The following is a 23,220-nucleotide window of genomic DNA, read 5'->3' as shown; positions in this document are numbered from 1 at the left end:
ATGCAGGTTATGTAACACTCGTGAAAAGCAGCCCCAGTGACTCATCCCAGTGCAAGTTATTTTTTCTCTGTTCCACAGTGAAACTCGTTTGGCCACATTTAGCTCTTCCTCTTTGTGGCTCTTACAAAACTGCTTCCTCTCAGCCGCGCGGCTCTGCGAGGGTGCCCACACTGCTTGGAGCCACGGGCTGGTGTGTGGAAGGGCCCCCAGCTTCCCCAGAGCCCCCCAGCCCAGGGTGCCCCCAGCCCCATCCAACCCGGCCTTGAACCCTGCCAGAGATCCCAGGGCAGCCCCAGCTTCTCTGGGAACCCTGTGCCAGGGTCTCCCCCCTCCCTGGGAAGAATTTCTGCCTCCCAGCCCCTCTCCATCCCCCTCCTGCAGCTGGAGGCCGTTCCCCTGGGCCTGGCCCTCCCTGCCCTGGGCACCAGCCCCTCTCCAGCTCTCCTGGAGCCCCTCAAGGGAAGGGAAGGGGATCAGAGCTACACCCAGCAGCAGCCTTCACTTCTCCAGGCTGAGTCAGCCCAGCTCTGCCAGCCTGGCTCCACCTGGTTGTGGTAGGGGGCCAGGGGACAACCTGGGTGACACTGTGCTGGACAACCTGCTGAGGTGCAGACCTCATCCTACACTCTGATCACGCGACATCAGCTTGGGGTTCGAGCTACTCTTGAAACAGCTGACAGCTCTTACAGCTCCAGAAGCTTCCACCTGATAAAACTCTTTAAAAAACTACTTTGTGAACCCCTACACAGCACCTACGAGGATGAATTTCATCATGAATGAATTACACATTTAATAAATTAACCCCCGATTGCATCAGAAGAAGGAAATGACCTAATGCAGAACCTTCTCTCATGTACAGGTTTCTCAGGAGCCAGGCTTGTGTGGAGCTGCTCTGGCTGGAAGGGCCCAGCAGCTGAATGTCTCACAGTGAGGACTTCCCACTTGAAATTCTGCAGCCTGATTTAATGAAAGAACTCAGAGGAACCTTACTCGATACCTTTCAGCAACCAGAAAGTGACCGAAAGCAATTGCAAAGATGACACACCACAAAGAGGTGAAAGGAAACCTCCTCCCCCATGTGAAAAGCACCCCACCCCGACTCCAGCACGCTTTGCCTCACCTCCCTGCGTCCTGGTGCCCCATGCACACGTTCATCAGCGCGTTGCAGACAAAGCTGTAGCGGTTGGCTGCGTTGTCGCTCAGGATCTTGCCCAGCATCGAGTAATTGATGCTGTGAGCAGAAGGATTCTCGATAAAATCTAGCATGAACTCCGGGTCCCACAGCAAGTTGGAATTGGAAGGCTGAACGTTGCTGTATATCGTCTGCTTCACCTTAGAACAGGCACTACTGAGGACCAGAAAAAGAGAGAGCTGCCAAAACACGGACGATTGCAGCAGCAGCAGGGCTGCCGAAGGCACCGCACGGGATGAGATAACCCTCCTGTGGTTACCACCCCGTACACATCCTCAAACCCATCGGTTTGGAGCACCCACCAGAAAATACAGCTGATACATCACTGTCATTCAGGTTTCCCTGCAAGTAAAGTCTCCAGTTTTCAAACTGCTCCTGTGACACTTCTACAAGCAGAGCTGTGAGCTGCTGGCTCAGGAGCACAGCTCCATCCCTCACTGCCAGCCACCCCGGGAGCACCACGTGCCTCTCTGCCCTGCTCCCCTTGTCCAGGTGCTGCAGCACAGGCAGCTGTAAGAAGAACTAATTATGGGAAAATGACAAGACTGGTCTAAATTAAAACTCTCTAAATTGGGTAATAGTGTGACACCACAGGCAACTTTGTGAAAGATGGAAGCAGGAAACAGAGAAAAAATACTTAAAGGTCATATTTGGTCATTAACAAAAATGCCCAAAACTGTCCCAGGCTGGGAACACCAGTACACTAACTGCCTTTCCTGGGGCAGGACACTGCACGTTCCACACACACTGCTCTAAGGAGCCCTCCTCTCAAGCGGTGGGTTCACACCACAGCTGGAAACAACATCCCCACAGACAAACTGCCCTTCACAGCCAGACTTCCCCATTACTGAGCGACCAACCTGTTAACTGACATTACCTTAAAAGACATGAAACCTGTGGAATGTTTAAGAACTCCAGTGGCCCCAGGATGAAGAGACACAGGAGCACTGGGCCACCTGGGAGGCATCTGTGACCTGAGGAAGGGTCTGGGCAGCAGCACATGGACATGGGGCTTGGAGGGCAGTCCTGGGACACCCTGGGGACACCCTGTCACTGCCAGCCCTGCACAGGGCTGCTGCTTCTCCTGGATGCCCTGGGCAGGGGGAGAGGTCACTTGCAGGATAATTAATCTACTAGAAGGGCAGTGCCTGACGTTGGCTCTAACAGCCAGTGTGCCAGCAAGGAAAGAAAACCAACCAGGGAAAACAAATGCCCCACACCTCACACATCAGGCACTGCTTGAACGGCATCCCAGACACACATCTGTCCCAGCATCTCCCTGCGCTCACCCCGCGGGTCAGACAGACAGACAGACAGCTCCAAGCCGCCTCCAAAGCCGTCCTCGCGCAGGAAGTAACGCTGGGGGAGGGGTCACAAGATAAGAGTAAAAAAAAAAGTGAAGGAATGATTTAAAAAAGGAAGCTGGGCACTGCAAGTAAACACACCAAGCACACCGAGCCCCAGCATGCAGCTCACTTGGTGAAGGCTGGCCACGGGAGACGCTGCAGAAGCACCACAGGCCCTTTCTGAAGGTGAGTCTCTGCGTTTGGGCATTTACAGCTGTACTGCACTGTGCCTTGGGGCTGACTCAGGGAGCAGCTGGGCCAGCAGCACCACAGGGGAGCGTAGGGAGTTGCACAGACACCCAGCTTTGGGGGTTGTGTCAGCCGTAGCACGGAAGCCAAGAAGAAACCGAGTGTGGGACTATTTCAGCTCTTCAAAAACCGTGTTAGAAGCTCTAGAGCTTCTAACTTGTCTGGGGAAGGGGCTTCAAATCAAGTGCTGTACATCACATAGTTAATATGTGCTTTAACATCTTAAGTGTTGCTGCATTACTTGGTGATGTTTTGACAGGCTATTGTTATTAGAAATGTTATTTCTGCTGTGTCACTGAACTTTAGGTTTTAGGCAGGAAATGCTTCTTTAGATTGTGCAGTCCTTTTTCCCAGTGCTTGCCATATCACGTGCTGCAGCTCCCATGTGTTTGTATAAACCTCTCCAGAGGTTCAGGCTATCATGTGAACGCTTTTCCTTCAGCCCATGAGATGGAAACCACAAATCTGACAGGCACAAACCAAACCCAGGTGTATGAACTAGGGGGGAAGCAGCCGCTGGAGTGGGTTGGAAGCCTCACCAGAGGTGTATTTGCACACAAAGGGGCTCCACTCCCCCTTTAGGAAGTAACAGCCAGAAACACAGCGGAGGGGTGCCTTTGTCTTTTGGTTTTTTGAATTTGAAACTCAAGGAACTGAACATTTGAGCAGGAAGCTTCACCAACCCCAACGTGCGTGCATCTCTTCCCACATCAGAGGAAACACTTAACACAGTGTTACCACTGCACCAGCTCAGGGCTCGCTGCGGTCCCTCCCCCCTGTGCCTGAGAGCCAGGCTGCCCACGGGACCCAGCGGTCCCCTCACCCCTGTGCCGCAGAGGTGTGCGGGAGGGGGCCGGCTGTGTGGCTGACCTGACACCCGCGGCCCCCGTGTCACTCGCTCCACGCCTGGGAGGATCATGCTGATGCACAGCCCCACGCTGGGAGCACAGTGCTGCATGGGGGGCTCAGTGCTGCATGGGGGGCTCAGTGCTGCATGGGGGGCTCAGTGCTGCATGGGGGGCTCAGTGCTGCATGGGGGGCTCAGCTCTGAGGCTCCACACAGGGCAGGGGCTGGAGGCCCACACTACTGCAGGAAAAGCAGGAAAGGCAGCGGGGTATTTTCCATGGGAAGCGACCTGAGCTGAAACCACCACAGCCTGCAGCAGTCTAGGGCTGGGCAGCGGTGAGATACACCCTGCCACCCACCTGAAGAGGTCTCCAAACTTGCTTCTCAGGTGACTGCAGGACACGTACAGATCGTAGAGGTATGCTAAAATGCAGCGCTCTGGGGAGGAGCACTCCGAGGGGTTGACAACGTGCTTCACCACCCCACACAGCCTGCAAAAACAAACACAAACCCACTCTGAGCTAGTCCCAGCGTGCCCTAGGAACACATCTCATCGTGTTACGTGTCGCGTGAACCCCACCCTGAGCTCAGCAACCTAACGACAGACCTTGTGTCCACGTGCTGACAGGGCTCACGGGAAGCCTGGGGTCACCCACACGCTTGCCTGGTCCCAGGGAGGGCAGGACAGGACATGGAGGCACTCAGGGAGCCCAGGCAGCACTGGGCAAAGGGGTAGGGAGTGCAGATACACAGCTCCCCCCCTCCCCTCGCTTACCAAGCGTGCGGGTGCCCCCAGCCCCAGCAGCGGGCAAGGCGAGCATCTGCTCTGCTCACCTGAGCTCTCCTCCCGCAGCCCTCCCACAGCAGGGTGATGCTGTCTCACTGCCTCACCCCAACACACGTTTTGCTTCAGAGAGAACACCCAAAACCCTTTTTGGAGAGTTGTAGGTGCCACAAACCCTTCGAAGACTTGTGCAGTTTGCTCCGAGTTGAGGATGAGGCAGGCGTGGTAGCGCCGCAGCACGGCCACGATGCACACACACAGCCCCGTCGTGTAGCTCCCTGCCAGGCTGGACGACTTCAGCAGCAGCTCGGCCTCCACAACGCTCAGCTCATTCAGCAGCTGAAAACACGTGCCCAAAAAACAACAAACTTAAAGCAACTTCCAAATTGAACATGTGAAATAGGTTTAAAATTTAAAAAGGAAAAGTATAAACTAGCTGGGAAACAAAAATGAAATCCCTCACTCCCTAGAGAGCAAGGGGAAGAGGGAGCAGAATAAACTGCTGGAGTAGGAAAACCCCTGTCCCTCCAGACAGCTCATCAGAAACACATGGCACTCCTGGCACCCAGATGCTGTACTGGGCCTTCTGATGGCTCAGTCTGAAAGAGTCCAACCTGGAATACTCTGTGCTAGGACAATTGGGACTTCTATTCATTTTGAAAGATTAAATATTATTATACATCTCTGATTCTCCCTAACCGCCCATGTGAGAGAGAAGGGGAAGTGTGTGGCAGTGTCTCAGAGGCCAGGAAACCCAGCCAGATAAAAGCTCATGGCAGCAAATCAGGGGAATCTGAGGCCAGCCCTTGGGGCTTCTCTGGTTTCACAGAAAACATGTCACAGCTTTATCCTGACATCACCCCCAAAACTGATCCCTGTTCACCTGTATTGCAAAGTCTATCAGTCCATTGATATTCAGCGCTGGCTCCATGAGGTCAAAGATGAGCTGTATGTGGTGAGCCAGGGGAAGGTGATAGGATGTTCCTGAGGCAAAGCTGGTTATCTGTTCCAGAACATTACTGGAGATCTGCAGGAAGAAAGGCTTATAGTGACTGAGGGCTTTGCAGACACACCGGTGCTCCACAGACCCTGCTTTGCCAGTGCTAGCAGCAAGCAGCAGGATTCTGCAGATAAAAGCCCTAAGGAATCCACCCCACATTAATCTGTCTCTTCCTCCTGCTGCCAGTCGGTCTAACACCACTTTCCTTCCAAAACCCACCGCACAGAAAATGCTCTGCTGCCGCTTTGCAGCTGAGGGTCAAGCTGCTCCTAGTGCCTACAACAGTGGCTGTTACTCTGGGGGTGTTTTGCCTTAAAGAAGAGACAAAATAATATCTCTTTTCACCTTACTGCATTGTGCTTTTTGTAACAATTGGTTTCAGATATTCAGTAACACGTTATCCTGGGCCAGATCCAAAGATGGCCCAGGTCAGTGAGTACCTCTTTTGCTTGTGTTAGCCTCTGGTTATTAAAATATACTTTAAAAACAGTATTGACAACTGTTAAAACCAACACCAGACACAGCGATGAAATCCTACGCCGATACATTTACACACTGGCAAGTCCTAATAACAACCAGGGAAACCAGGTTTGTCACTGCAGGTAAGTTATTCCTGTTCTCCAGCCAGTCACTGGCCCAGCTTTTTATGGGTAAAGGCTGCTACGGTTCTAATTCAAAGAACAAACTGTTTCAGCCACCAGCTTCTCAGAGACCCCTGCTGGGGCTGCACAGGAGTGTTCACCACCACAGGGTAACACACCCAGGCCATGCCAAGAGCCCAGTTACTGGGTTCACCAACGGGCCCTGAACTATGCTGGCAGTGGGGATTTCTGCAACATCTACTCCAGTTTTTGCATCCATCAGTAATAATCCTGAGAGGTTCGTGCAAGACAAGCAGAGGAGAGCCCATGGACCACCCGGCGCCCCGGGATCCAGGGAGCAGGGACTCCAGGGTCTTCTCTTGCCTTTCCAGCAGCACTAACAGTTCCTGGCACACACAGAGGACTCTGAAAAGCCCACACTGCCTTCCCTTTTGCTGCCTCTGCAGCAGAAGGTGAGAGCTGGGATGTTACACAAGGGCAGTACCTGGGATGTCACCTGATGCTGATCAAAGTAGGAGAGTTGCTGCAGTTTTGTGAACACGGTCTCTAGGGTTGGAAATGCTTCTTGCTTGGTCTTCCTGGCCTTCTGCCCTTCATCCCCAACTGAACAAACAGGAAGTTACTTTGGTCATTGCATGTTTAACAGAGCCATAGCAGTTTTGCATTATTACTGATTTAAAAGACAGTAGAACCCTGAATAAGCTTTCCTCATGGCTACACAAACCCCTACTTGCCTCAGCTTTCCAGGATACTTGGGGCAAGCACACACCATGGCACGTAGCGACATCAAAGTGACTTTAAGGCTATCCCAACACAAAGGGTGGCCCCAAGAAGAGCTGAAAAGCAGTGGCACATCCCCAGGAAGGTAAGGGACACGCAGCCCTCACCAGCCAGTACCTCCTGTTCCAGGCTTTAGCCTCACACAAGTATCACAGCCAAGGTGGTGTGATGGGAAGGGGGGTTCCTAACCCCAGGGCCCTTGGGCAGCTGTCAGGCAGGCCAGCAGATCGTGCTTTGTGTGCCAGGGCTCCAGTCCATATTTCACCCAGTGACTGAAGGGGATGGCAGCCACCTTATGTGGTACCACACAGGGCTGCAGACAATTAGCTGAGCCCCTCACAGCTCCGTGATCCTCACTACAGGTTACAGCACAGTAAAGCATTTACCGCCCATCTCCGTAGTGCTCTTCTTATTCAGGATCTTTAGGATGTCTTTGGTTATCTTCTTCAGCTGATGCCTGGCTTCATCTCGCTCCTTGCCAACCCCATAGAGGAGGATCATGCGCTGGTTACACTCATGACTCGATGATTCATCCTGAAAAGATCAGAGAGGAGTGAAGCCCCTTTCCTTCTGTCTGTCCTCACGTGCAGACACCCAACCTGAGCAGCCAGACTGCAACGAAGAGTCAGTAACTCTTTGGCATGAAAAGCCTCTCCTGCAGCTACCAGTGTGGAGGAAACAGTGCCAAGGAAATCATGACAGGGCCAGTTATGAATTCTGTAGGTATCTACATAGAGAGCCCGAGGATGCATATGGATGACCCCTCTAACCGTCCCCAGGACTGACACTCAGCAGCAGACCAGTAGAGAGAAGACTGATGTCTGAAAACCACGTGCCATTTCTCTCACTATGTGAAAGTTCATTGAAAGAAGATGCAGCCCAGCTCCTAAAATTCTAGTCTGCACATCCAAAAGGATCTGAAATATGTACAGCTATGTATATTGTAACTGGTTATATTTAGTTATAAAAGTATTGGGTCACACTGATGCACTGAATATAGCTTAAAACCTTGCAGGACTGCTCTGCAAGTCAGTACCCTGCTCAGGAATACACTTACCTTCCCCAGACTGACCCATCACTACTTCTCCCAACATAAGACTACTTTACAAGTCTCTAAGAAAGGAGGCTGGGTACCAAGTAACACTAAAGAGTCCCAAGGCAGCAGATGGGAGCGTGACTCTGAGCTCAGCGGAGCTGCGCTTGCAAAACTCTCGGTCCCTGTCCAGAGCAGTGACTGCGAGGAGGGCAAAAGCAGGAAGTAAATGTCTCATTATTTTAAAACATTCTGTTTCTCTCCCTCGTCTAGAGGAAAGAAAAGCAGAAGCACCGAGCTGTCACCTGGAATCTGCAGCAGCTCTGGCTGAGACGCCAGCCCAACGCTCGAGGAAGGCATCCATCCGCAGGCGGGATGCAGAGCTGCCCCTCCGGCCTCTCCTCGCCCCTGGGATGCTCACCCCAGCGCTCCTGCCCGCCCGCACACTGAGCGGCTAGAGGAGCAGCGCCGTGCCGCCGCAGCAAGGCCAGCTTCCCAGCACAGCAAACACCGGGCTGCTCCGCGCTCCCAGCCCTGCGCCACGGTAATCCGCTCTCCAGTTTCGGGGGGAGAGGGGGCTGGGGGGCATGCTCAGGGCAGGCTTAGTCCATCGGGATTAGACTCGGCACCTAAACCTGTTCTGTGCTTCAAAGCCTGAGCTAACTCATCGTACAGGCAGGAACAGAGCTTAGCACCTCTGCCAGGGATGTGTGGGCACTGGCGGACAAACCCCGGCACCGTGAGTGCCTTGTGTGACAGTGCAGAGACCACACGGACACACAGACAGACATTCTTACAGCCACACCTTACACCTGAGAGCTGCTCCCTCTGAAGGGCAACACCGACTGACCCAACATCCCTGCATGGCCTTCCCAGGCAGCCAGTTCAGATCAGACCTGCTCTGATCGAGGTGCTCAGGCTCAGAGCCACAGCTTGCAGGCCGGCGCTGCTACCTGCGAGGCCAGCATCAGCCCTCAGTGTCCGAGGTTGCCTGGCTGGCCGATGCACTCTGGGCTCTGTGGCACAGCACAGCACAGAGCTCTCAGCAGCGGCTTCACATAGCTCCTGAGTGTTGGCTTGGGTCAGGGAGGTTTAGGTTAGGTTTAGGTTAGGTTTAGTACAGCACTGAGTAAAGCAATCCACTTAGGAAAACTAGAGAGTAAGCTGTCAAACTAGAGGTAAGAGTACACACAAACAAATACCTACACAGAGCAAGTTACAAGTAGTTGGGACTGGCTGGGAAATGCCTGACCGCTGCGGTGCCAGCCCTGCTCACTGTGTGGGGGCTCTGAACAGCAGCGGCTTGTGGGGTGCCACCGGCGTGGGAAGGCGGCAGCCGGGGAGTGGCCATTGCCAGCGCCTGAGCTGGGGCAGGGAGGGAGGGCAGGGACCAGCGTCAGGGACAGCCAGAGCAAGGCTGAAATAACGGCGAGACAGACAGACTGCCAAGCAGAAGTGCAACAAAAAGCAGCTCTCCACTCCGCTTCCTTCAGCCCGGCACCGCTAGGCCTGCAGACAGACCGACAGATGCCACCCCCTTCCCCAGGACAGGGTTGGGCTGGCACAGCAGAGGAGATGACAGCACGGCTGTCCCACGTGCAGCTGTGGGCACATGCTGCTGGCACAGCGAGTCACCATGCCCACACAGACCCATGTGCTGTGGCCCTCACCAGCTCCTCTCTGCCACCAGGCCGGCGTGGCACGGCACAGCTTGGGCCTCACCGGCTGCACCGCCAGTGACAAGGCCGCAGGCTGGGAGACCCACGCCAGGCCCCAGCCCTGCACCAGCCCCGGCTATAGCCACACCATCACCAATGCACCCACGCCAGGAACAGGCAGCCCCTCGCTGCCCATGCTGCCCCCTTGCCCACCACCATGGCAGCCCCTTGCCCAGCCCCACAGGGTCTCAGGGAAGCCGTGCAGGAAACCCAGGATGGAAAGTCACCTCGGCTCTTCCATCAGGGAGGCCCGAACAGGCCCCTTACAAACACAGCTACCCCTGGTGCTCTCCCACAGGAACCAGACACCCTGGGTAAAGCAGCGTGCAACAACATCCCCAGATAAATGCTCCCAATGCAGAAGTTAAAGGAAGAATAAAAAGGCTGATGTCTGATGGCAGGTGTCACTCTCAATTTCTTTTCCTTTCCTTTTTTGTCCTTACAGGGAGGGGGGAAGAGGAAGTGCCAATGAAAGCCACAGCCAACTTCAGCTACTCCAGAAGCAACAGCACCTGCACCAACGATACCAAAATCAGTCAAGTCATTTTTCCTTTGCTTTACACCATCCTGTTCCTGGTGGGTATCACCATGAACAGCCTGGCAATGTGGGTCTTTTTCAAAGTACCCAGCAAATCCAACTTCATCATCTTCCTCAAGAACACTGTCATTTCTGACTTCTTCATGATCTTGACTTTCCCCTTCAAAATCTTTAGCGATGCAAAGCTGGTCTCATGGGTGCTGAGAGGATTCGTGTGCCAGGTCACCCAGGTTGTGTTTTACTTCACCATGTACATCAGCATTTTGTTTCTTGGTCTGATAACCATCGATCGCTACCAGAAAGCCGCTTCGCCGTTCAGAACATCAACACCCAGGAGCCTCTTAGGTGCCAAGATCCTGTCCACAGCTATCTGGTTATCAATGTTTGCTCTTTCATTACCAAACATGATCCTAACGAGCAGGAAGAAGACGCCCAAGAACGTACAGAAGTGTGCTCTCCTGAAGTCCGAGTTCGGCCTGGTCTGGCATGAAATCGTAAACTACATTTGTCAACTTATCTTCTGGGTTAATTTAGCCATCATAGTGGTATGCTACATGCTGATAAGCAAAGAGCTGTACAAATCTTACAAAAGGACAAGAGGGACAGGAAAGGCATCCAAAAAGACTGTAAACCTGAAGGTTTTCATCATTATCGCAGTGTTCTTCATCTGTTTTGTGCCCTTCCACTTCACCAGAATCCCCTACACGCTGAGCCAGACCAGGGACGTGTTCGAATGCTCTGCCAAGGCCACCCTGTTCTACCTGAAAGAGAGCACGCTGTGGCTGACGTCGCTGAACGCTTGCCTGGATCCATTCATATACTTCTTCCTCTGCAAATCCTTTCGGAAGTCCTTGCTAGACATGCTGTGCAAGCACAGAGGATCACTGGACCTCAGAGCACCAGTAAAGGAGCAGAATGAAAGAGACGACACAGACGAGACACCACTCTAGAGCCAAGACCTGCCCACAACCCTCCCTGGCCACGGACGGTTATCAGCAGGTGGAAGCAGCACAAATCCTGTGGGAAAGTATCTAGAATTTCACTGTCTTCAGTGGAAACTGTCCTACAGATGAAGCACGAGCACCCTGGAGCCAACATCACCAGCTGCACAAACAGCAAAGCTTGACTAACACAAGAACACCACCCCATCACGACCTCCACACTTGTCAGAACTGCCAGGCTGGGAAGAAGCCTGAACTTACAGCAGGAGCTGTGAGGAAGGGGTTAAAACACAGCCATGAAATGCCACAGATGTGACTGTGAAGTGCAAAGATCTTACAGAAACAGTGTAACTGGGGTCAGATAAAGTCCACAACAACCCAAGGTCTGGAAGATGCAAACAGCATCCACAGTAAACAGGACTGTTAAATACCAGGAGTTGTCACCCTGTACGTAACTGGCAGACAGACAGAAATACAGGACACACATGGATAAGCTACTTACCTGGGTATGTTTTTGGTAACAGCGTAACATTTTGCTTATCTCATTATCTGCCTGCAATTCTTAATCCAGTGACTAATAATCAATAGCTCATGTCCAAGATTATTTCATACTCAGGCTTATTTTGATGTGAGTTAAATCTTCAAACACTTCACTTGCTGTATGAATAAACAGAAATGGACACTGCCATGGACCAGTGTATTTCATTTACAGAATGCTTCCATCCCAGGGAGAGAGAGGCTCCTGGTAAAACGATTTAGAGCAGCTCCTTTGCACTACACCAAACACTAACCACTTCCCTTTTTCATCTGGAAAAGCTGAAAAATGAAAAGAAAAAAGAAAGGGGGAGGGAAGAAGCGCTCTCAGGGACACAACGCTTTCAGGTACCGTGACAACCAGACACACAATCGGTCCTGGGCTGTGATAACAAATGATGGTGCATTTATCCTCACTGCAGAACAGCTGCAGGCCAGGAACACGGTGCAGGAGCTGAGTGCTACCCGCAGCCATGGCGGGGCTGCTCCTCTTATCTGGGCCTGCCAGGGCAGCCGGCGCTCATCCCACCCACAGACAGCTTCCCAAAAGGGCAGTTCACTCCCTTTAGCACCCAGCCCGGAGTCCCCACATCCTCTGCATGAAGTAAGTATTTTACAAAGGGTTGCATGTGCTGCTTCTGCTGGCACACACACCGACTGCAATCGGTAAGTGGTGACACCACAGGAACCGGGGCCGTTATTTCCCGGAGCCAGCCGGGCACTGCGGAGCAGCTCCACAACCAGCCCTGGGGCCCACTAGAGCTGGTGCCTGGAAGGGACACGTGAGGGGCCCCACTTCCACAGAATCACCAGGTTGGAAAAGCCCTTTAAGCTCATCGAGTCCAACCACCCCTGTCCAGCTCCCTGAGCACCTCATCTCCCCTCTGTTAAACACCCCCAGGGGGTGACTCAGCCCCTCCCTGGGCAGCCTGTGCCACAGCCCCACAACTCTGCCAGGGAAGAACTTTGCCCTCCCAGCTGAGCTGACCCTGCCCTGGGGCAGCTTGAGCCCATTGCCCCTTGTCCCATCTCCTGTCCCCTGGCTGAAGAGACCATTGCCTAGACGCTCCTTCCCCACATTTTCCACACCCACACACAGTAGGGGTGTGTGTGACCAGACAAGCTGTTCAGACAAGACACTACAGCTCTGTGTCCCACAGGGCTCCCACGGGGAGGGTCCATGGAGTACCTGCCCCCTCCTACAGCAGGAAGGGGCGTCAAGGGGCCAGTTCAGAAGAACATGTGGAAGACGCTGCCTTGGACATCAGTCCTGGGGTATGGTAACAGATCACCTCAGCTTCACACAGTCCTTGATGAACACACACACTGATCAGGTCAGGCAGCGAGGCACACTGCTGACGATGGTGAGGGTGACCTTCATACCAGTCACCCTCAAGGCGCTCTGCCGGCCTCTTAACACCCCCATCAGCACACACACCTACATTAACCAACACATAGATGGCTGTGCACAACCTTCCTGTCAATACAGCTGCAGGCCCAGAACCTGGCAAGCAACCCACATCACCCCTCAGGGGCCTTCCCACCAGTTGCAGTGGGGGGGCTGGAGTCCCAGGTCCCACCCGCCTACAGGAGACACGGCAAAACCACCCCTCAGTTAAACTTACACACAGAGTTCTGGTTACAGGGAACTAGATGCCAATGTTACACATGATGAGCACGTAATTAACACCAAGCACAGCATGTGGCAGCTGCTGCCAGAACCAAAAGGGGCTGTAACTGCTGTACCACCGCTGCACTCCCATCAAAACAAGTCAGAAATGGCAGCCTGGAGACTGAGAATCAAGCTCAGGCTCACGTATCACCACGATCTGGCTACAGAGGGAGCATGAAGCTCCTGAATGTGTCGGTGCAGGTAATTCCCTAGCTGAGTAAGCCTGGGGAGGCTGGCTCTGAGCAGGCTTTCTGGTCCTGCGTCCGATGGTGACCAGTGCTGCCAGAACTGGGCAATTCACACACAGACCAGAACTCGGAGTGACAGCTGAGGATTATCCTGGAAAACCGTCGGGAAACATTCTGCATTTCCACATCCCACATCCCTAAAGGAGCCAAGTCATAATGGCACGGTGTTGGTGCCATCGGATCTGCCCCAGGCAAACAAAACCCGTGCCTGTCTTGATGGATACAGTCACTTTCCTGTCTTTATTAGTGCAGGAGAAGGGTTTCTGTGTGCTTGCTGACAGAGAGCAGGAAGAGAGAAAAGCAACAGCCAGCACGATTATCTAAAACTCAGGCGACTCCCGAAAATGAGGAAGCAAACAACACACCAACAGCAAAACTCTCATCTTCCCACACATTTCCCCATTCTCAATACTTTGCTCAAGGCTTCTGCCAGCAGCGGAGCAGCGGATGAACTGGAGACGGCCAGAGACCCTCTCGGAGACTCCTGCTGCCCACTTTGCTCAGGTACCTGCATGATCAGGGCACTCACGTGGTGCGACGGGGACTCCATCTGGCTCTCAGATGCAAGAGGCTGATAACCAGCAGCGTGCTCCTTACCTTGAAAACGTGAGTCAGGTCTGCGCTGAGCAGGACAGAGGGTGCATGCGCGGTAGGAAACCGCACGAGTGGCTTCGCGGGAGCACCTTGCTCTGGGGCGTTTCCATGGGGAGACACAGAGTGCTCTAAGCAATGTGCTGTTTACCTTGGGCAGCCCTTACCAACATTTCCCATCTTAACTTTTCATTAGACATTTTCCTGTAAACAACTCAATCTTAGGCAGAGAATAACATTGTTCTGTGAACCAGGAGAGAAATTGGTTGGTCCCTTCTACAGGTTCAGGTTTTGAGCTTATTGGCACAAACCCCGAGTCACTGTGAGTCGTGGGACATGCAGGATGTGGTGGTTTATGTTTTCTCTCTCCTTTTCACCCAAGGCTGTTTCACACGATGGGAGACTTCACGAACGAGAGCACTGTCAGTAACTCCAGCGGAGCGTCCTCCTCCGCACCGTGCCACCGAGACACCACGGTCACCCACCTGGTCTTCCCGGTGCTGTATACACTCATCTTCCTGCTGGGCCTTGTACTGAACAGCCTGGCTTGCTGGGCGTTCTTCCACATCCCAAGCACATCGACTTTCATTGTCTACCTGAAAAATATCCTAGTTTCGGATTTTATAATGACCTTGATGCTCCCCCTGAAAATCCTGACGGACTCTGGGCTGGGACCGTGGCAACTCAAAGCCTTTGTCTGTCGCTTCTCGGCCGTGGTGTTCTACGACACCATGTATATCAGCATCGTGCTGCTGGGACTCATTGCTTTTGACAGATTTCTGAAGATTGTCAGACCTTTTGGGAAGTTCTGGGTGCAAAAACCGACCTCAGCAAAGATCCTGGCGGCTCTGCTCTGGCTCTTCTTCTTCACCCTCTCGCTGCCCAACGTGATCTTATCGAACAAGCAAGCAACGCCCCAGTCTGTGAAGAAGTGTGCCTCGCTGAAGAGCCGCTTTGGGCTCAAGTGGCACGAAGCTGTCAATTATATCTGTCAGTTCATCTTCTGGACTGTCCTCATCCTCATGTTTCTGTTTTACATAATTATTGCCAGAAAGGTATACGAGTCTTACATGAAAACACAGAAGAAAGACAACAGAAGCGAACGGAGGATCAAGGGGAAAGTGTTCATCATCTTCACCGTGTTTTTCTTATGCTTTGCCCCCTTTCATTTCAGCAGGGTGCCCTACACTCTGAGCCAAACCACCTCCCGAATGGACTGCCGGCTGCAGAACCAGCTCTTCGTGGCCAAAGAAAGCACGCTGTGGCTGGCTGCCACCAACGTCTGCATGGACCCCCTGATATACCTGTTCCTCTGCAAGCCCTTTGTGGAGAAGGTGCTGTGCCGGAGAGTGAAGTCGTTCCGGCAAACGGTTCACACCAGCCCCAGAACCGAACTAGACACGCGGGTGTCTGCGACCGACTCCTGACTCTGCAGCCTCTGAATGGGGAAGTTCAGGGAGTGTTTGTTTTACTTCTGCTGTAGGGAGCAAGAGGGTGTCTGTACTGCAGCATTAATACTTAATAAAACCAGCAAAGCAGATCGCCCTGTTTAGCTCACTGGCCTTGCCAGGGAGAGAGCTGCTGCTCAGCGTGCCAGCCCCGTCTGCCACGGCTCTTCCCCCCAAGCCGCGCTCTCTCACCGGCACGGCCGGTGCTACCGGAGGCTGTGGCAGCCCAGCCGTGCCCTGGCTGTGCCTGCCTGGCCGCAGAGCTGCTGCGCTCACACGGGAGCCTGTGCCGCCCCGGAGTCACTCGCACAGCCACGGCCCCCCCAGCTCCCAACAGAAGGTGCCAGCGGTGACACGAACCCAGCAAGGACCAGCCAGAGCCCCCTCTGCTGTGCTGGCTCTGCAGAGCCAAGGGGAGCAGAGCAGGGGAGCGTTTCACACCCACCTCACAGCATACACACAAACCATGGCTGATTAATTAAAATGCCCCCATGTCACTTAATCTGCAGAATAATTCTGCTTTCAACAAAAATAATGTGCTTGGTGATGCCCTGGCAGCTTACTGACAGTGGCTGCTTCTAAGGGCGGTTTAGCTTTACTGGGGATGAGAACTCAGAGCCGCTGCCTCTGGGCATCAGTGGTGTCAGCTTGGCCGGCACATCCAAGGCAGGGAACAGAGGCACGGTGTGTGGCAGAGGGAAGGAGAGCAGGGCCCCCCTGCCCCCTCCAGCACACACAAAGGACCTTCCTGCTGCCTACACGGTTTCACCATCCTTCCTCTCTGTTCCCGGCAGGGATGTAGGTGGGGTCAGCAACATGCCGTGCCCCACGAGCACAGCTGTCTCTGGGCTGGCAGGAAACCCAGGACCTGCACAGGGCACCCCAGAGCTGCACAGCGGTCACCCCATGCCTGCCGCTCACCCCAGGGCAGCACCAAGGGATATCCCAGTGGGTGGCACCTTCCCCTGTCCCCCCAGCAAGCGATGCTGCCTGAGGCTCGGCATCCAGAGACTCCCCATCCAGCCAGCCCGCGGGCAGAGCTCTCCTCCAGCTATCCCACCTGGTGAGCTGTGCCCATGGAGGAACCACTTCCCAGCCCCAAATCCCAGCACTTATTTCACTGGCTTACAACGTGAAAGAGACACCAACCATTTACTGACTCACACTCTGCCAGGTCCCTTAGAAACCCTGTTTAGCATTACCCAGGCCCTCAGCAGGGCTCCCTCGCGTCTCAAACCACCTGCTCCTACCGCCTGCCCCCCCGACATGTCCCCAGCCCCAGGACTGCCCTGCCTCCAGTGATGAGCTGTCACAGACACTCTGTGGGGAAAGCACCCCAGCTTGCTCAGCCACAGCCACCTGCCCCGTGCTCGGACAGGCTGGAGCTCCTCTCCAGCCACTCTGCGATGCTGCAGCCCGAGGGTCCTCAGCACCCAGCCCTGCTAAACTTCTCCCTCCTCAAGCTCTCCCTGTTCCCTTCCCACAGGTGCCAAAGCGCTTCGATCACCGCTCAGCTGCTATTTATAGGCATTACGTATGGGCAGCAGCCCTGCAGAGTCACGCCGGGCGCTGCACACAGCCTGATTGTCTCAGAGCTCCTTCGAGGTTACTGTGCAGTAATTACAGCTGTGGTTGGGATTCCCCAGCCTCTGCCACACAGGTAGACAGACGTGTGGCTTCACGAACAACCTCCCCTTGGCTCAGCTTCACCAGGCACCTCTCCCTGTAACAGCCTTACCCCCCAACCTGCACCAGACCTCAGGCCCCACCAGCATCCAGCCACCTCCGAACCCCTCCACAGAGCAGTGCTGCCTCGAAGGGTGCCCTCCTCCCCGCTCAAACAGACCCTGTGCTGCTCAGGAGTTCACTCCTCTCTCCCCACACTCAGGCAGCATTTGACAGGATTCACCAAGGGGCTTCAGTAACAGTGGATATATGGAATTCTCAGCTGCTAAACCAGCCACCACTTCAGCGACGGCTCCAAGAGACGCACGTGGAGTGTGGGGATGTCCCCCTGAGCTGTGGCCAGCAGCAACAAACATCCTGACCAGAGTGAAACAACAGGAGATGGTGCTTCATCATGGGCTGTGAGCCTGCCCATGGAAATCCCTGACCCTGACCTGTGGGATGCCCAGGCAGCACTCGGCTCAGGGCTGTGCAGCTCGACTCCCTCGCCTGAACAAAGCAGCCCAGCATAGCCCACACAGAGATTCCCATCCCTCAGCACAGGCTTACACCCAGGGATGGGATTCTGACCCCTTTCTGTGGTTATTAGAGACAGACGGTACCATCCAGTGAGCAACACAACAGCAACCAACCATGACGATGCTGAGGAACACTTACTCCACCAGAGAAGTTCTTTTAATTATCCCATTTCTAGGGCTTGTAACACCAGGCTCCTTTAAGGCCGTGCACAAACACATCCTGGCACCACCCACGGGTACGTACCAAGGGCCTGCCCGTGGCAGCAGGGGTGAACACGAAGCAGCTGAGGTGCTCCTTAAATATGGGGTGTGCCCAGGTGTTGGAGGAGTCTTACTCATCTGTTTTTCTGCTGCTGCTTCTCTGGTGGGTAAAAGGGAGCCCGAGTCACCAACCGCCGCTCGAGGTGACTGCAAGGACAGCACACCCACTCGATCCCCTTACAGGAGGAAAGCCCCCTGAACCCTAACGTCTGGGATCTGCATTTCTCTCTGCAGGCTTTCAGATCCCTGCCTCTGGACAGGAGAATCACAGCACTGGAACTGCCTCTGAGTTTAGGTCTCTGCTTTTTAAGGCTCAAAAAGCCCCCAACCAAAGTGGTATTTTCTATTTCACACTCAACCAAAGCGGATCCCAGTTTGGAGAACAGGCAGAGTACCCGCAGCACGCACAGAAAGCTGCTCTTCCTCCTTGCTGCAGTCAAGGAATCGGGGCAATTTCGCAAAGCGGCCCCACACACACGATGCCAGAGTCACCGTGTTCCCCATCCTGATGTTCCTCCCACCGTCCCTTGGGAAGGCTGGCACGGACACTCGGAGGTCCGGAGACACTCTTCCTTCCCCAGCTCTCCCAGCTCAGAGTGAACGCAGCCAGTATTCCTGCCTCCTGTGCACATGCTCCAGCCCCTCACCCCAGCGAGGTAGCAGCCATCTGCTTGGCATGTCCATGCTCCAAACTACCCAGAAACAGGGAAGCTGGTACCGGGCCTTAAACCTGTTCAGACCATGAGCCTTGACCCAGGCTCCAGGGCCCAGCAGCCACACAAAACCTGACGACTCTCCTGCTACACGTTTTAGAGGGACTGCGTTCCCCAAAGGGGAGCTACTGGGCACTGGCACTCCAGTTCCCGAGGAAATCAATCCTCTCTGGGTATGCAGAGCCTTATGTGTATCTCTGCATTTATTTCACTTGTGTTTCAGAAAAAGGAAACACAACGTGCCCCTGCCTGCTGCACACACCATCCAGCCTTCCACGCTGTCACCTGGCCCACCAGCCCTCAGGGGCACAGCAAGCTAATTCCTGAGCACCTGAAGACCAGTTCCACACCACACAGCATCCCGACCCTGGCACAGTGACACACATCTCTGCATCAGGGCTCCTATGATTCTGAGCACTGAACAAACTCATGACATACAGCAGGACTTAATTAGAAATGCAAATCACCAATCTGCATCGTGACCACAAGCTGGGGAGCCAGGCTGCAGCCAAGGCATCCCGGGTGCAAGGGCACGGTGCCGCAGCGCCAGCTGGCTGCGGGCGAGCACCGGGGGCTGCGGGGGCCCAGCCAGCCGAGGTGCCAACCTTCACCGTACCCCTGGCACGATGGGAGGAACGCAGCCCAGAGGAGAAAGAGAAACAAGCCCTTCAGAAAGCCAGCTCTCCATCAGTTCCTTTCCCCCTCCTTCCCTCCCACAGCCACAGAGCAGCTGGACTAAACCTCCTCAAGAAAAGGACACACCAGGCTCTTCCAAGACGCTTCCACAGACAAAAGCAGCTCCGTCCCGCGCGTCTGAAGGCGTGACACCAGAGGAACCCTCCCAGGGTTGCCAGCTCTGATCCTGCTACCACTTTTCTATGCTTAAAAAGAAGAAAAAGCCGATCTCAGACCTTCTCCAGGAGGCTAATCTGCTGTAAAAGTAACCCTGCAGCTCCTATTGCTAAACCCAATAGTAAAGCAGTTCTAGACTGAAGCAACACAGTAATTGTTGTAATAACGTTGTTCAGCTCTTATGAAATCTGAGGATTACTCTCTAATCACCAGAACACAAAAAGGGACATCCAACCTTTAAATAAAGTGAACAATGGTAAAGTTACAGGTTAGCTTGCAGCTTTTCATCAGAGCCTGGCGTTCCTCCTGCCTGTTTCCATGACCAGCTCCATAGCATCTCCTTCCCAGGAGCTGGCTAGTCCTGACTTGCTCCGGGCTGAGAACAGCCCAACAACAGGTCTGAGCTAAACACCTGTAGGGAATGCTGTCACAGGGGTTTCTAACCCATAGAGTCACACCAACACACCAAAATGCAGGGGTTTCAAAGGGAAGGGAATGTGTCACTGCACCAAAGAGAACCCCACGTTCTCATGTAAGTCTCACTGAACTACCTGTTATCCCTGGTAACACTCAGCCTGTGGTGTTTGTGCTCCACTCAGAGTGCCAACTGCCCTGTGCTCGGGTCTCTGAGACACCAAATCACAGCTTTTCAACATGTTTGTTTTCACTTCTAACTTCTCTCTTCCTCCCCAGGCCACGTCCTGCAGCTCCTTCTCAGAGGCCAGCCTCAGGCAGCACCAGTGTCAGGAGTGCAAATCAGGCCACCACACACTGTCACAACACAGGACGATGCCCAGAGGAGAGGGCACTGCTGCCAGCACCACCCCAGGTCAGAACTGTGCCCCGTGCCCGGGGCGTAGCACAGCACCCAGGGTGGGAGCACACAGGCTGGCACACACCTTCCCGATGTAGGGTTAAAACTGCTGGCTAGATCTCTCTGCAGATCTGCTGCCAGCCCTCTGCCCAGCTCTCAGAGCCCCGGGTGCCCCAGCTGCTGGTCCTCAGACAGACACAGCGCCTGTCACCCCGGCTGAGGGATGAGGACAGGCAGACTGTGCACAGGGACACGGGCAGCGAGACCAGCACAGTGTGAATGCTCTGCCCTGCACCCAAGCTGCAACGTTTCTGCTCCTCTACGGAGCTCTGAGGCTGGAATTTTGGGCTGCCCAAACATCACTGAGAAGGACCATCTATTATGAGACATCATGATGGAAGGGAGAGGCTGATCTCTCCTGCAACTTCTGCAATGCTCCCGTGCTGGCGGGTCGCTGGTCATTTCCCCTTGGATTATGGGGCTTCACTCTGCTCCCCACGCCTGTCCTCCAGCTTTGGGGGCTGGGTACCCAGAGAACCGAACGGCATCAAATTGGAAATGGCCTGAGACAGCTGGTGTGGTAAAGATAACCTGCACACAACAGCAGCCACAGACTGTGACAGCTACCCCTCGGACAGGGGTCCTGTGCACAGTCAGGCCCCTCAAGATACAGACTGAAAATGACCACTGGTAATGCCCACAGGAGAAGGCCAAGGAGTCGTCACCCTCACAGCTTAAACTCACAGAGCTTGGCATGAGTACTGGCAGGTCTGAGTGGCAGCAAAGCCAAAGAGAAGAGCCTTCATAGAGCAGTGTGGTCACCAGGACACCTGGAGAGCAGAGCACAGTGGTGAAGAAGCAGTGCTAAGGCACAGAGCTGCGTGTGAACCAGTCTGACTCCAGCATCAAACATCTGGTCCCGGGAAAGAGACCTGGGGAATCCCCAACAGGGCAAAGCAGCACAGAGATTTAAATGAAACCCCTCACGTTCTCCAAAGGGAGGAGGTGAGACCAACCCCCAAATCCACACAGGACTGGCACCATGCCCTGTCCCCAGGTAAACCAGACCATGCTGGAAGTCAGCTGGAGACCTTGAAGTGAGGAGCCCATCCAGAGCCCGATGCACAAAGGCAGACTGATATCTTCACAGCTCGGGAGCCTCCCAGCTACTGCAAAGCTGCAGGAGAAAGGGCTGGCACACACTGACCTACACAGCCAAGGTCTGAGAGGGGCAGACGCTTCACTGGGTCTCCTCCCCCAGCCCATGGTGAAGCCTTCTCCATCCTCTCCATGTGTGTGCTCCAGCATGTGCAGGCAACGGAACCATCACCTAATGACAGAACCTCCAGCTCCTGGCTCAGCCCGGCAGGTCGCAGCGATCCAGCTGAACACACGGACAGAAGGGTAACCCGTGTTCCTGCTGCCTTCATTTGCCTGATCTGGTTTGCCTTGCAAAAGCTGGACTTCAAAGGGGAGCTGTGCCACAAGTCTCCTACGACCAGGGGCCGCACCCCATCCGAGGTCCTGAGGCAAATGGGAGCTTCCCAGCCTGCCCCGGAGCAGCCAGGGGGAAAGGAGCCACGGCCACCCGCACGGCCAGAGGACGCTGGTCACCATGGTGGGGGCAGCCGGTGGCTCCAGCTCCTCAGAGGGCCCCACGCAGTTCTCAAGGGCCCTGATGCAGGTGGCTGTGCAGTCCCAGAACTGGGGGGCTGAGGATTCAGACCCTCAGATCTCCAGGAAAAGAGAAAAACAACATGTTTGGAGAAGCCCAGGCAGGACAGAGCAGTCAGGAAAGGGACCAGGCAGCCCTGGCTCTCACAGCATTAATTTTCCTTTTCCTCTGAAGGTTTCATGAGGGAGGCAGGTATTCACTTTCTAGAAGGTGGCAGAAATGGGAAATTCACATCATCCTCTACTGACACGAAGCAAACCCTTGTCCTGACACAAGTGCTGCAGGATTACCTCAATGCTCTTCCGGCACTCGATGGGCCCTGTCCCCACGCCAGCCCAGCAGCCCCCTGAGCTGCAGCAGCCGGCAGAGCACACTCAGTGCCACAAGGACCCCACGAGCACAAGCCCTGTGCAGAGACAGCCGAGCACTGCAGCTCACACACACACACTCACACGCCTAACAGTTCGCTTTCATCCTGCATGCTGCTCAGAAGAGAGGATCTGTTCAAAGCACAACATTAAAGATGTCTAAACACAGCCAAAGGAATAATGACATGATAACCCCGATTAGCAGGTATTTGCATCTATCCAGCCCAAGATTTCTCAGTATCACATTCAATTCGCATTCACCCTGCAGACAAAAAACTGCATCACCCCAACACCACGGGCAGGGCTGCACAGGCTGCTGAGAACACAGCTTCAGCCTGTTTGCAACATCTCCCTGCGCGAAGCCGCTGCCTTGAGCAGGCACCAACCCACCTCCCAGGTGAATCACTGTCTGCGTCCCGGGCGCTGCTCCGGAGCCAGGAAGTGAGCGGGAGCGCGCAGCTCACCTACCCTGGCATGTGAGTCATTCCCAGGAATGAGAAAGCCAGTTGCTCCAGTTGCTCCTGGCCAGGGGAATTTGGACACTCCGATCGGGTATCGCGCAAAAGGCCATCGGAAGCAAACAGCCTTCCTTCCAGAGATGGTTTGTTTAACTGCCTGGCCGCAAGAAGCACCTGCACGCCTACTGTAGTGTCGAGATGCGCTCTGGGGGAGTCTAAGGCGCCTGCGAGATGCAGCTCAGAGACAAGTGGAAGGCGACAGTGGTGACAGGTAAGTGATCTCTCGGTGTCCGAAAAGCGTTTGATAAGCTGTTCTGAGAATCTTCTCGCTCTTAGTCACCCTCAAGCTTGA

The 23,220-nt window shown here is 54.3% G+C and overlaps 3 protein-coding genes across 3 annotated transcripts in view; 2 read left to right on the top strand and 1 right to left on the bottom strand.

Moving 5' to 3' along the window:
* The window catches only part of MED12L (mediator complex subunit 12L), a gene marked incomplete at its 5' end in the record, with an annotated part of 118,333 nt that overhangs the window by 24,785 nt on the left and 70,328 nt on the right, over positions 1–23,220 (bottom strand). The window contains 6 exons of the mRNA XM_084267609.1: positions 1,121–1,348; positions 3,994–4,125; positions 4,594–4,757; positions 5,302–5,445; positions 6,505–6,623; positions 7,187–7,334. Coding sequence (XP_084123735.1) covers positions 1,121–1,348; positions 3,994–4,125; positions 4,594–4,757; positions 5,302–5,445; positions 6,505–6,623; positions 7,187–7,334 — 935 coding nt within the window. The remainder of the gene's footprint in view (positions 1–1,120; positions 1,349–3,993; positions 4,126–4,593; positions 4,758–5,301; positions 5,446–6,504; positions 6,624–7,186; positions 7,335–23,220) is intronic.
* Positions 10,017–11,105, top strand: P2RY12 (purinergic receptor P2Y12). The gene has a single exon (XM_084267613.1). The coding sequence runs from the start codon at positions 10,020–10,022 to the stop codon at positions 11,037–11,039; it is 1,020 nt and encodes a 339-aa protein (XP_084123739.1). The 5' UTR covers positions 10,017–10,019; the 3' UTR covers positions 11,040–11,105.
* Positions 14,471–15,502, top strand: P2RY13 (purinergic receptor P2Y13; the record flags this gene model as incomplete). The annotated part of the gene is made up of 1 exon (XM_084267611.1): positions 14,471–15,502. One exon carries the CDS (start codon positions 14,471–14,473, stop codon positions 15,500–15,502), a length of 1,032 nt encoding a protein of 343 aa, XP_084123737.1.

This window comes from Gallinula chloropus (assembly GCF_964237585.1).
Source record: "Gallinula chloropus genome assembly, chromosome: 8".
NCBI lineage: Eukaryota > Metazoa > Chordata > Aves > Gruiformes > Rallidae > Gallinula > Gallinula chloropus.
The sequence above is the reverse complement of the archived record's forward strand: the minus strand, read 5'-3'. Positions and strand labels throughout refer to the sequence as shown.

Coding starts and splice junctions, on each gene's coding strand:
- P2RY12 (XM_084267613.1), top strand. CDS start 10,020: ATGAAAGCCACAGCCAACTTCAGCTACTCCAGAAGCAACAGCACCTGC.